Source organism: Panthera leo, chromosome C2 (genome assembly GCF_018350215.1).
Source record: "Panthera leo isolate Ple1 chromosome C2, P.leo_Ple1_pat1.1, whole genome shotgun sequence".
Classification (NCBI taxonomy): Eukaryota; Metazoa; Chordata; class Mammalia; order Carnivora; family Felidae; genus Panthera; species Panthera leo.
Window position 1 is genome coordinate 143,081,443 of NC_056687.1, and position 14,402 is coordinate 143,095,844.

The following is a 14,402-nucleotide window of genomic DNA, read 5'->3' on the forward strand; positions in this document are numbered from 1 at the left end:
ACCACACCCACCATCAAACCCTGGCCCTCCTCTCGCCCAGGCACCATGACAGCGACACCTTTGCTACGGAGGCAAAGCTCAGTTTCTGAGAATAAAGGCAGGACTCAACCCATGCCGGTGCCGCCAGCCAGGCACAGTTAGCCAAGTCCCTGCCATCGTTCATCCCGACTTCCCTGCGTTGAGGAAAATACTGCAAATTTGAAATGCGCTTTGAATTTAAAACAATCACCTATGGGGACACTTATTCTGAGACTCTTATTTCAGACAGAATACCTCTAATCTTTATAAATAGGGAGAGGGCACATGACTACTTTCCCCTTCAGGTGCTGGGGTCAGCTAAAGATAGCACGGAGCCTGAACTGGAGTGCAGAGATCCGACATCCCAAAGACCTAAAAGAAATAATGATCAAGTTGCAACAGCTGCTAAAAACCTAATGAGGTTTAATGCTGATTGCTTTTCATTATTTAAGAGGAAAAGCCATGAGACATATCAAGAGGTGATTCAAGCTATAAATATGTGTGCACTGGTATTTTTCCTGTTAACTATATACAATCTTCATGAGGAAAAGTCATGACGTTTGCAACGTTTTTCATATTAAAATAAATACAAAAAGCTTTTTTTCCCCTATTTCCTCCCCCCTATAAAAAAGAAAAAAAAAATATGCCAGGATAGGCTTTTTAAACTTATTATTATTGAAGGAATAGAAATAAATGAAGAGTTCCAGAAAAGTCTGAGTTAAAGGTTCTGTTCCAAGCAAACGGCATTTTTTGTTTTGCAATTTTGGGACTAAAGCCCAAAGCTATTAATATTTCTACGTGATTCTGGCCTCTGCTGTTATAAATGTAAATAGAATTCCTGGTGTCTGAGTCCTCTGGCTTCTGCTCTCTGAGCGCTGACCTCTGAAGGAGCAGTTGTTCCTTCCTTGGCTCCCAGCCCCTAACCCCCCACAAGGACGCAGCACATGGGATGGAGCCCTGGTATTCAAGAGGAATGGCGTGTTCTGTAAGATGATATATATCTCTGTTTGCCAAGAGGTGGGGGACTAGGAAACACACGACTTAGTGCAACCAGAGAATTACAGAGAATAATAGCGGCAGGCCATAAAGACGGGTGCTCTCATTGTATTGAGCCAGCAACTGCAGCCCGGAGGAACCCAGAGGCTGGCCCAAGGCTGCACAGGAGAGCAGAGCTGGGGCCTGACTCCTGGGTCCCTCCCCGCCCCAGCACCACTCCAGGTCCCACAGGCGGGGGTGACTGCAGGGACAGTGACTCTCCAACACGTACACTGTGGGAGCAGGAATGTTCAGCACAGCAGCCGGGGGTCCTCTGGGGCAGCTCTGAAAAAGCTGTCTGTCTGCAAAGACAGCGTTTCCCTGGAGGGTATGTCCCAATATAGCCGCCGCACAGCAGCGGATTCATGAGCGGGCAAATATTTATCCCCTCTTGTGACTGAACTTTTGCCACTTCTTTCACAGGACTATTAATACAGAACAGCGTGATCAGCTCCCACGGCCTTTGCCCATGACCACCTGCCACATCGCTTTCAGCATCACGCTCCGCTTTCAGTACAAAACGGGAAGGAAAAGTGGCACGGGCAACACAGCAACTGAAATGTGGTCGCAGGGCCTTCACCGTCTTGCACGGTGGAAGAAACCCGTATGTGATGTGAGAGCTCCACGTAAAAAGCAGTCACGAAGCTGCGGTATTGGAAGGTAAATACCACACAGGACAGCCAAATGGTCTGAGGTCAGCTGAACCCAGGGACGGGTGCACAAGCCAGAGGTTCACCCTAGTCCTCATTCGTACCACGCTTCGCTCTCTTTCTCCCTCAGAATAAGCGGCATCTTCATGGTGACGTGTCATTTAAACCGCCTCTTCCATTAATACACAAAACAACAACAACAACAACAACAACACTTCCACCTCCGACTCAAAATTTAAGAGTGGAGAAATTCAATCAAGCCTGTTTCAAAATAAATATTATCTCGCATTCATACAACAGAGCCCTGTATTCTTTTTGGAGGGGGAGAGATGTTAGAAAAGTAAAATTCACATCCAAATAGCCGTGGTAAGACTTAGAAGAAAAAAAAAGTATGCGTGAAGAAATTAACTACAAATGAATACTCAACGCATCTTTACCGGCTTATTCCAGTATTCATAGCGGGTCTTTCTTCTTTCTTTGTGTTTCCCACTAAATTTAGCCCCAAATATGCGCCCAACCGGAAGTCCATCCAATGGGTTATGCTAGTCCCTAAAGTCAGAGAGATATTGAGCAGAAGGGACTGCCTATATGTGTTTCTTCTACACAGTTGATGGAAGTTTCAGAGGTAGAATTTTTTCAAATATTTACTCATCACCTACTGGTAGCCAGGCATGGTTACATGCCCAGGGTAAGGCAAAGGACAAAACCGTGGACTTGTGTTCATGGAGCTGACCTTCTAAAGGGAGAAGAGCAATAATAAAAACAAACAAATAAAAATTTATACGAGGTGGTGTATAATGGAGGACAAGAAAGTTTAAGGGTTTAGACAGTCCAGGGGATATTATTTTAGGGAAGTCAGAGAAGGGTTCTCTGGGCAGATTAGCATCCAAGTGAAGTGAGGAGTGAGTCTAGGTCAGAACAGCAGAAGAGTTAAGTATATAGTCCCTGAGCAGGAGTGTGATTGTTTGTGCAAGCAATAGTAAGGAAGTCCGTCGGGCTGAAGCAAAGTGAGCCAAGACAAGGTATTAGGAGCTGAAGTCGGACAGATGGCAGGAGCCAGATCTGTAGGTCTTTGGAGAATAAGAATAGGGACTTTGGAATTTTTATTCTGGAAAGCCACTAAAAGGCTCCAAGCAGAGAACTAGTATGATCCAACAGATTTTTGAAAGGATCCTTTAGGTGGCAGTATTGAGAACAGTATAGGGAATTGGGGATCAAAGCAGGGAACCAAGTAAACTTACTGCAATTGTCCAAGTAAGAGATGATGGCAGTTTGGACCAGGCAATAGGTGGGGAAGAATAAAGCTGAGGGAGGGCAAGTTGAGCAAGAAAAATCAAAAGTCCTGTTTTAGGCATGTTAGCTTCAAGATCTCCAAAGAAGAAAAAGTCCACTAATCACTAGGTAAAACAAAAGATGAATTGAGAGTAATTATATACAACTTATAAGGCACAGTCTGTCAGAGCAAAGCTCTCCAAGTGTTTGGGGATTGGCTGATTTTAGCCATGGAAATGTGGTCTCTAGACTGTGTCTGGAAGTCACTGCCTGGCTCTCAGAAGGTCATGTACTAATGGGAAGCTGTCATTTATTGGTTTGGCCACGTTAAAATTTGTTCCAGTGGTTGCATGTGGCCCAAGAACAAGCAGTGCTTTCCTGGAAAGGCTAGAACATTTTAATTTCATACCTGGTGGATATCCAAGTGATTGATTTTTGCAATCTATTTCCAAAATATGCCACATTTACAGTAGATATTTCAGAAAACGGGATGTAAAATAATAAGGACACCAACTTGTTCTTATTAGAAAAGTGATTGCATTTTTGGAGCAAAAAAGTCATGCTAAATGGATCAGGTGGTTCTCTTTTAACTGAAATGGCAGAACCTGGTATATATACTTACTTCCTCAAAAGTTGCAATATTCTGGCAATTGTAGAATAATCATACCAGGAAGAGACCAGCTAAGTGAACCCACTTCAAAATAACACCAAACATATTAAATAGCAGGGAGCAAATTGCAAGGAAAATCTTATCTTAAAAAATAAACTAAGATATATTTTATTTTACATTTCACAAAATTTAAGTTATAACCGCAACTCTGCCCTAATAACTAGAACAAAGCAAAAACGGATTCTGCTGACATTTTGGGGCACACTTTTTCTGACCAATCACATAACATGATCCAACATCCTTGAATTCACTTTTGACTTCGGCAGCATAAAGAGGTTCATTTTTGCAAATATATTAGAAAGAGTCATCAATTTTTCCTAAAGGCCTCTCCTAACCTTTGTGGTCCAAATGCACTTTTTTGAAGTCCCACCTTGTCATTGTCCTCGTTAATGCCCCTTCTTCAATTTGTCAGTGGTCTAATTATGCTGGCGCCTCATTAGCCAGATTCCAACAGCTCGGCACTATAATTATTTTTTTAGTATCGTCAGGATATTCTACATCTTTAGCCACATTTGCAAGTTCATTTCACAAGAAAAACTATGTTATATTTGCACTGTATTACAGGATCTGCACATCATCTGGCAATCAGCAAGGAATGGACCAACAAAGAGGGAGCTCAGAGGAACAGATACACAGAAGAGATCCTTGAGTAGAGGTCAATTTTATAAGTAGTTAATTAGAGGATATGCCAATGTTGTGACAACTTTTTCTTTCCTATGCAACCTCATAACAACCTGGTCTTGGATACCCAGCACCCTTTGTACTTTCCTGGACAGGCAGGTGAAATGGAAAGGGGGTGGATTTATTTTCCAACTAGACTCTCCAATAGATGACATTATGGCTGAATGAAAAGTTGGAAGATCAAAATTTGCTTTTGTACTCTGCCATGAGTCAAGATTTGTGACCATGTGTAACCAGGAGTAACCTCAGCTTCAGGGATGCTTCTTTCACTTGCCCTCTGAGATGTACCACGAGGTGTCTGCAGTGCTTACTGTGTTACCTTATCTGACCCTGGATTAACAACTCCCATCTCATTTCAGATGCCGCCTCGCAATCTTCACTTCTGAGAACAAGGGAGTAATCATAGGCCAATCTTGGGAAATGCACCCAGAAAGGAAGTATCTAGAAGTATGGTTTAGAGGAAGACTGCAGTGGGGAAGAATGAAATAGAACAACAATAAGAACAGCATCACTGGGGCATAAACTGACAGAAGACGTGGAAGGGCTCACACTCCACACGTGACACAAAATTCCAATCAGCTATATCCTCAGGGTAAAATTGAATGGCATAACATCCTGAATGTGTCCAATCTCGTCTACAGCCTGAATTGGACCAAAGACCAAAGTCCACACCCCTCAATCTCCCCCAGTCTTTAGTTGTAATAATATAAATAGTTTATATCCACCATATTTTCCCTTGTATTGGGATAGTGGATAATTGTTTTGCTGACCAGAGTAGATGCTGAGTCCCTAGAAGAAAGGGATCATGTGTTTTATTCATCTTTGTATTTTCAGCCTCTCTTCCTTCCCCAATGCTTATTCCCTCTCTTCCTTGCACACAGTAGATATACAAATGTATTCAAATGCATTGAATCCAAGCTTTCCAGCCAACATTAAATCTGATGTTGGCAAAGAAATAGGATAGGAAGCTATACCAGAAAAGTCCCTGAGATGTAATTCTTCTGTAAGTCTAAATTTAGAGGGGGGGGGGGGGGGGGGAGGTAATTCTGACTATCTTAGCAAGGTCATATGGGGTGAGGAACAATGGAAGACCTTTACACTTAAGCCATCTTTGACCCAACCTTGCTTTTAGAATAGAACTGAACGTAACAATCCATCAGCAGCCAAAGGATGACATAAAAGGATGCCCTTGATGTTCAACATTCCTAAATTCCTTCTCGTACTATGAAGGCAAAGAGATCTATAATCATCTCTTCCTAGTTTGAAGATTTCCAGGGACTACTCATGTTGCAAGCCAGTAATTCCATCCAATCTAAGATGCCTCATTAATCACTAAGAATTTGAAAAGGTCCTGACAAGAGATCTCTTAACTTCAGAATTGTTAAGATCTTTTCAACTGTTGGATGCCAACCCTTGCCCAATTAGTTTCCCTAACAATTTTGCATCTAGTGCCCTCAGAGTGGGGACACAGTGACATCTCTCACATCTTTAATTCTGCAAGTATTCTTCCTTCCTCAAAGTACTGACCCAATAAATGGTCTATGAGACATCCGTTGAACAGTCCATGATAGCCGTCTTCACAATGAATTAAAGAATGTCATTTCCTAATACCATTCCAGGCATAATTATTCTGCTACTAACCATCGTTGTACTCTGTTCGAGCTCAGGGAGAAAACAGTTCAGGGCAATTTCAGGGCCTTTGTAGTGTTCATTAATCTTTCAACAATCTGAGTATACTGTCAAGAACTGAGCAGGGACCCGATTCCATAGCCACGATAAAGATTTTAGGCTTTTTGTATCATCTGAATCCGTCCTATAATCCTCTGCTTAAATCAGGTACAAAGACATAATAGATGCAGTCCCAAACCTGGATTGCTTTAAACTAAACAAATGTATTTGGCAGCCACTGTCCAACCCTTGAATATTTAATACCAAATAAGCCCCTTCTAAAGATCAAATTGTTAGGCTGCCACTTAGGCATGTTTTGTAGCTGATTCATCATGGAGGACGCACCGGGATACTGTTCTATTTAAAGTCAGCTATTGCACTGGACCAAGTCAAAGTCTTATCTTGCTCAAGACATTAAATTCTTAATATTTCTTCTATTTTCCAACAGGAGTAATTTTTTCCCATCTCACTGGGGCAGAATTCAGATATCTCAATCGAGTCACAAAGCGATGCAGAAGATTCACGGTTCTTTATAGGCATCCTTTCAGCCGCTGCTTGTCAGGAGAGAGCCTGGGCCTCCAGGGAAGAGTAGAAGGCAAGGTCCTATCCATGTAACAATGCTGGGAGCCACCTTCATAACTAGCAGCAACATAACCAGCTCTCACTTCAAGCAGCCCAGAATGAATAGAAAATTCAGTCCTGACTACAATCCAGCACTAGTCAATGGCTCACTGAAGACGCCTGATGTTTGTGAGACAGAAATAGGTCTTGCTAACCCTCCCCATAGTTCCAACACTGCACTTGTGTTAAGTGCAATGAAGATCAATAGAGGGAACATTTAACTTGGTCCCAAGAAGAAACATCATCATTGGGCTGTACTGGGGGGTACACATTCATCCTTTCCCCAAGGTCAAAGCTGGGGCAGCCCATTTAATCAGTCCTTGTATCAACTGAAGAAGTGTACCATGAGGATGTTGGTCAGGGGGTTACGCAGTGTCTGTTTCATAAGGACCCTGGCAGTAAACTCCTGAGTATCCAAATTCATAGTAAGGAAAATAAGAAAAACAGTGTAACATGGGTGTTTTCCCATTTTACCTCATCTGTCACAATATTTGGCAAAATTCAGTATTTAATCAGAGTGATTTTAATGAGATCACTTGCAATGCCTATTCATTTGCCTCCTTCTAAATGATATTTGCTCTGTTTTATCCTTTAAGGATGTTGTATCCAATCTCATAAACTCCTTCAAACCATATGCTAGAAATAAGATATATAAGATATGCTATTCATGTGTAAATTGTTGGTCTTTTCTGCGACAGTCTTACCTGCATATGAGTCTATTTTTCACCAAGGCTGTAAAGATCTCCTGAAACAGTTTATGCTGCGGATGTTTACTGAAGTTTCTCTCATTCTTGTAGTTTATACTGAGATTAAACAAACAGAAAAGCATTTTGTAATAAAAATTATTTAGCCTGTCTCAAAGTTAGCAATGCAGGCAAAGATCATCTATATTCATGCAAATATTGAAGGATTCTCAGGATTTAACACATTATTAAAGGCACATGGCCACTGTTAAAAAAGGATTAAATTATAAAGCTAATAATAAAGATTATAATCAAGCATATATATTTCATTTTACCATTTAACTAAAGGATTCCCTATAAACACTTAATAGCTAAACTTGTTCAGAAGGAGGAAAAGGGTATGCAAAGAGAAAGAATGATTGGTGCATATTATCTAGACACCGCATTAGGCTGTAAACAAGTTTTTGTGGTTGTTGATTGTTTGCATATGGGGTGTGTGTGTGTGTGTGTGTGTGTGTGTGTGTGTGTGTGTATGTGTGTTTAACAAAGTCTGGAGATATCCCATTTTCGGCTTCTTTTTTCTGATATTACAACCCATTAAAGAGGTTATAAATACTACTTTAAATTATAAATTCCACTTTAAAACTGGGAGAGGATAAGAGATAATGCACAAAATGGTGGCACTGCTACAAAATATATGTTATTTTTGTGCATATTAAAATAGACCAATTTTAAGATCTAAGCCAATAATCTGGAATTACATGAACACATCACCTCAAAGGCAAGTTCTACAGCCTTATGTTGTCATTTGTACTGTTCTTCCTTTGCAGTCTTTCACTGGTCATTGGACAGCGTGTCCCTACCCTAGCCAGGCGAGGGCATTCTTAGTACATGGATACCAGTAGACTGAATATGTAAGCATTTTTAAAGAATTTAGTGTTCCTCACTAAATATAAACCATTTACTGTCGTATGCCTTTTGTAGACTATTAAATTCATTGCCATAAAATGACAGGGAGAAGAAATCTAGGTCAAATAAATAAATGATCATTCTAGAATATTCATGTTGATATTTCATACCATTCATTATTTACACAGCACTTAGTGCCAGATGACCTCAGCACATTGTAAAGCCGAGAGACCCAGCTCCTGGAAGGGGAGTGGCCCACAAGAATGTGCAACTTCTGGCAGGTCTAAATGGTGACAGGACAGATGAATGTGGGTTGCCAGTTTCAATGTTAAAGGTGAGGTGTAATCCCTTCAACTGAAAACCTCAGTTGCTTTGACAACCACAGTCCTGAGCCACCATATCTGTTCAGAGCAACGGCTTCTTTTATGCCTCCTCATTGCTGGCAAGGTATGGACAGACCAAACGCTGAAGACAAAGCCTGGAATCAGCTGAGCCAGGCCAACAACTTGGAACCATTTCCTCATAGAACAAATGGCAGAGGTGTCTCAGCAAGGTGTCCTGAAACTCTGTCGGTTCCACCTAAAGCCACTAAGCTGTTATTTACACACTATTTCTGGGAATGGTTTAAACACTGAAATTATTAAGAATCCCCATGGTAAATTCTGAAACACTTGTAAATTTTAGCTCCCGTGACAAACAAACAAAGTTTTGGGCTAATTAGAATAGGTTGTTGAAGGCAGGGGAGATACTGGATTCTTACCTAAAATTTTCAAGTTCAACAGCTTCTGTGGACTCATGCCACTGACCTCGGGTTCTGTGTCCACCCACCTTGATGGCAGGCTCAGACTTCGTCATGCTATTTTGGGCACTATCGAAGTTAATGGCTGGAAGCTACAGAAATAGAAGCACGGAGCCCGTGAGGATAACAATCCAGCACAGAATAAACAAAGTAACAAAATGGGGGAAGTGGTAATTGGAGGCCGGATAAAGGGAATGAGTTTTTTCCCAAAACAATAATTAACATGATAGCCAAGTCAAATTTAGGGGTTTTCCAAGATTTAAACATCTTTGACTTAAACATTTACTCTTTCTGCCTTATGCTGTTTTATTTTTCTTCATTGCCTGTAACGCCACCTGTCATATCTTACAGTTATTTATGTATTTTCAGTCTCCCTTGATTATAACAGCAGCTCAACATGAACCAAACTTGCTCGTCTCAGGGCACCTGGGTTGAGCGTCCGACTCTTGGTTTAGGCTCAGGTCATGATCTCACAGCCAGGAGATTGAGCCCCAAGTCAGGCTCTGCACACAGAGAGCGGAAACTTCTTGGGATTCTCTCTCTCCCTCTCTCTCTCTGCCCCTCCCCTGCTTGCATGTATGCTCTCTCTCTGAAAATAAATTAACTTAAAAACAACAGCAGCAACAACAAGAACAACTAGGGGCACCTGGGTGGCTGAGTCGGTTGAATGTCCGACCTCGGCTCAGGTCATGATCTCGCAGTTTGTGGGTTCGAGCCCCACATCGGGCTCTGTGCTGACAGCTCAGAGCCTGGAGCCTGCTTGGATTCTGTGTCTCCATCTCTCTCTGCCTGTCTCTCTCTCTCAAAAATAAATAAACATTAAAAATTTTTTTCAACATGTAGGGGGGTAGTTCTGGGGAATCCCCAGCTCATGCTGTGAGGACAAACAGCCCTGTGGAGAGAAGCCTCCCACCCACAAACAGCACCCATTGCCAGCTATGTGAATGAGCCACCTTGGAAGCGGTGCCCCAGTTGATGTTGAAAGAATCATGGCTAGTGGGCACCCAGTGGCAGAAACCTGAACCAGAACCATCCAGGCTAACTGCTCTGAATTCATGACCTGCAGAATAGGTAAGACACAGTAAATGATCATTGTTTTAAACAACTAAGTTTTGGAATGATTTGCTATGCAGTACTGAAAAATAAATCCACCACAGAATAAACTACGAATCTGCAAGTCCATATGATACAAATAAATAAATAAACAAAACATGCCAGAGAAATATAAAACCGTGCCCCACATTCTGGCCGCATTAAACCAGTCACTTGTCCCAGAAACCACCGTAGTGTTTGACCACTCCATGCCTGGGCATGTGCTGCAGACTGATTCCTGATCACCTTTCAGGGCTCAGCTCAGCCTCCTGGTGAGCACCCGCCTGAGCCTTCCCGGCAGAGCTGTTCAGTCCGTCCCTGGTTGGCGTTACTGTGTGGACCTCGCTTATAGCACCTATCATGCCTGATACCCACCTCTGCCTTCAAGGTCAGAGTCCCGTGGGGTGGGGGAGGGGTAAGCCAGCACGAGAAGAGGCTGCAAGTTGAGTGAACCAGGGTTTGTTGTGGCAGAAAGTAAAGGAGAGACAGGGTGGGCCATGGACCAGGATGCCAAGAGTATTTCAGAGTATTCCAGACAGACTTTTACAGGCTGCAAGACAGAGGACATCTGTGTGTACTCCAGAAAATGAGAGGTACCTGAGCAGCCTGACCAGCATGAGCGGAAAGAAGAAAGACTACAGGATGAAGCACAGAACTTTCCTAAAAATTTGACTGTGTCACTTCTGCTCGGCAATGTCAACATTCCCTGTTGCTTATGGGCTCATACAAAACTGGAGACGGGCCTTCAGACGCTGCCCAATTGCCTCTAGTATTATGTATCACTCCTTCCAATAGAAACATCCGGTCACCATTTTACTTAAATGCTTGTTATTTTCCTTGCTTCAGATACCTGATTATTCTACTCATTTCACCAATAATACCTTTCCACCAATTCCACTGATGGAAAACCAGCCCATTTCTTCAAGAACCATCTCCTTCCCTGTGATCTGAGCCAAAAGTGGCCTCCTTATGCCTGTCAAAATCCACACACCTACTGTCTGCACCCTTCATTCAGGATTCCTGTCTTGCCTGGTCACATCTATAAATGTCTTTTCTATACCTTATCTCGCAGAACACGAACACTGTGCCTTATACCTTTTCTTTCCACAGTATTTATCAAAACTTCTTCTATTTCGGGGCAATTAACTAGTCTGTAATTTGTTTGTTCTTCATTTGTTCTTTCTTCTATCTTTTTTACTTACTGCAAACCGATTTCTCAGCTCCCTGTGGCCTTGAATGTAGGGGGGAAAAATCTGAATTCCAGCTCTTGGCAGATTACTTCAATATTGGTGAAAACCTCTGGTGAAATCTCCAACCAACTTTGTCATTTCACTTTGCTTCAATAACCCTGGGGCAATTGTTTTCCTTGAATGATTTGTTTTACAGGTTAGGATTATTGTAACCTTGTTATGACGAAGGGGGCTCCTCTGTCCCCTCAGTGTGTCTCTGTCCCCAGTTGTGTCACACTGTGGGACCGTCCCACAAAACAGCAAACTCTAACGTGGTTAAGCAAGACACACAGAGATACACAGAGCAGTCAAGACAAAGAACGAAAGTAGAACATTGGGACACAAGGAAACAACAGGGAAGTGACTTGGCTCATTAGAGATTCAAATAAAGGACACTCAGTTCTTTGCAAGTCTCTGCCTAAACCGCAAAGCAAATTTCCTCTGCAACAGATTAATTGGCCATTTTTGGTCTATTTGCAAATAACAGGCCAGGTCTTGTTAGAACAGAAATTCAGGTGAGTGAGCCTTAATCCCAAATTACCCTTTTCAAATTGACTGCTAAAAATCTCAGAGCCAAATGTGTGGCCCACTTGCTTATTTCGATGGGCATTTCTGCCTCACTAACTCTACTTTGTCCCTGACCCTTGTTCTTCTTTCTTCTTTGGTCTTGGCTTCAATTTATCATAAATTGTCATACTTCATGTATATCCATAAACCTCCTTACTTCCTTCTCTCACAAACAAGATATAAACAAATGCTGGATTTGTTCTTTCCAATATCGTTCTTCTCCATACTACTTTACTATAAAGAGAAGAGGGTGTTCAGAATAACATTTATCGTTGCTAAATTAAATAGAATTAGGAATGAATTTTGCGAACCTCAGGACCTTCATATTAGTGAGGGCATTTTCATTTTTTCTTAGAACCATCTACTTTCTGAATAATTCAAGGATTACAAATATGCATTTTTGTACATATGAAACAGCTGACAAAAAGTTATGCCATGTGAACTTGTCAGACAGCAGACTGCAAATTCTAAAATTTGTTAAAGAAGAAGAAACTATTAAATTCACTTTAGTTAACCCCTCCAAGTGTTAACAAGGAAGTGGTGTTGAAAGGGGATACAATAGATCTAGTCAGCATGAACTTCAAAGTTGGAAGATTAGAGGCAAAAACAAAAGAAAAAAAAAAAAAAAAGACACCACTGGTGTTTCTTTTACCCTGGCCATATGGTTATACATGCTCATGATGTAACTCAATTTTTAGCCACAATTCAATATGAAAAAAACTGACCAAGAACTCACTGAACGAAGGCTACACTAAACCAGAGGCAAAGTCAAAGTTGCCGGCATTGGGAAATATACAGTCTGGTCTGGAAATAAGACACGTAGACAAGTGTTTCCAAAATGAGGAAGACTATAAGGCTACAACTGTGGGCGGGAAAAGGTGCTTTGGGAAGACAGAGATCACTTCGAGAATACAAGATAAAAGAAAGCTTGTTTGCAGAAGTGGTGTCATTAGATTTGGGTCTTAGAAACAGATTAAGATATTTTAAGAAAGAAATTTGGGAGAAGGACAAATTTGGGAGAAGGGATTGCAAAAGCAATAAATAGAAGTCTCTGACATCACGGTTACATCTTAGGATGGACAGGGAGAAAGAATGGGAACTACAATCAAAACCGTATGCTGAGTCACCTTGCTTACCTTCTAAAAAAGAATGGATGTGATGTGGGGCAATTGTCCGTGAAGGCTTGTGAGCAGTAAGCCAGGGAGATTCTTTTAGCAGAGTAGAGATAGACAAAGAGAAAGAGTGACTGCTGACACAGCTGGATGGGAAGAAATTGCTCCTGGGGGCCATAGCACGAAATAACAGAGAAGGATTGATAGGTGAAAAGGTATTTTACAACCGTGTTTACTCCGAATCAAAGTTTATCCAACTATTTTTTGAACTGGAATCTCATTTCCCAAGTCATTTAAAAGACAACTCAGTAGGGAGAGGCATATATTGCGAAGATGTAGTGTTTGGGTCCAGACCTGTATTCCAGCCATCAGCTGGCGGTATGATCTCGAGAAAGTCACTCAGTTTCCTCAGTTTGTGCCTCAGTTTCCTATTCTGCGAAAGCAGAAGTCGTGGTCACTCAACGGGGTGATGCAAATAAAGCACCAGACACATGGTAAACGTTCCCTAAACAGGATCTATACTATTTGGCCTTCATATGCCATCAATTCACTAGAAAGTCATCCTTGACTATAAATAACTAGATGAAAATGTTGTGGTTCTCTGTTAGTTTGATGGATATAACAAAATCCATCAAGATTCCTACTATACAAGAGTTCTTCAACAAATTTATTTAGACGAGTATGACATAGTAGACTTTGGTGCCAGGTCACTGGGGCTCAAGAACCATCCCTACCATTACAGGTGCTAACTAAGTGTCTGCTGTTGTCATTATTATTAGCATTGCTGTGCTGTTCTCCAAATCTTCACAGAGAGCCTCTAATCTCATGATTCTCCAAAGTCTCACAGAGGTAAAACCAAAAAGAAAAGTTTAAAGATAAATTCAAGCAGAGGTACCATCCTTTCTCCGTCTGATAAAAATATAAAAAAGCTGGGGCACCTGGGTGGCTCAGTCGGTTAAGCGTCGACTTCGGCCCAGGTCATGATCTCATAGTTTGTGGGTTCAAGGCCCGCATCAGGCTCTGTGCCGACAACTCAGAGCCCAGAGCCTGCTTTGGATTCTGTGTCTCCCTCTCTCTCTGCTCCTCCCCCACTCATGCTCTGTCTCCCTCAAAAATAAATAAATATACATTTAAAAAATTAAATATATATATATATATATATATATATATATATATATATATATATATATATACTATCAGAAAAATAGCCAAATTGACTCTTTTCCCCTCTTTTCGGTGAGATAAAATTTGCAGCAAACATCAAGAGTCGTGCTCTAGGAACTGGGTAGCATGAGGTGGGGTGGAGGGGAGAAGAAAGAAAATTCAGTAATTTGTGTTTTGGAAAACATCAAGTTCCCAAAACTCTAAAGAGTCAAACGGTAGGCATTCAATAGAA

General features: G+C 41.5%; 1 protein-coding gene across 11 annotated transcripts in view; it reads right to left on the bottom strand.

The window, feature by feature from the left end:
- NEK10 (NIMA related kinase 10) overlaps nucleotides 1–14,402 on the bottom strand; it is a 224,246-nt gene that overhangs the window by 192,251 nt on the left and 17,593 nt on the right. For 10 of the 11 annotated variants that reach the window (XR_006207097.1, XM_042955045.1, XM_042955048.1 and 7 more), the window contains exons 4-5: nucleotides 8,968–9,098; nucleotides 7,320–7,418 (exon numbers count right to left, since the gene is read on the bottom strand). Coding sequence is in view for 10 of the 11 variants with exons in the window: in XM_042955045.1 (XP_042810979.1) it covers nucleotides 7,320–7,418; nucleotides 8,968–9,098 (230 nt within the window). In the remaining variant the exon portion in view is untranslated. Of the gene's footprint in view, nucleotides 1–7,319; nucleotides 7,419–8,967; nucleotides 9,099–14,402 lie in introns of those variants that run through there. The other variant, XM_042955049.1, reaches the window with a different exon arrangement.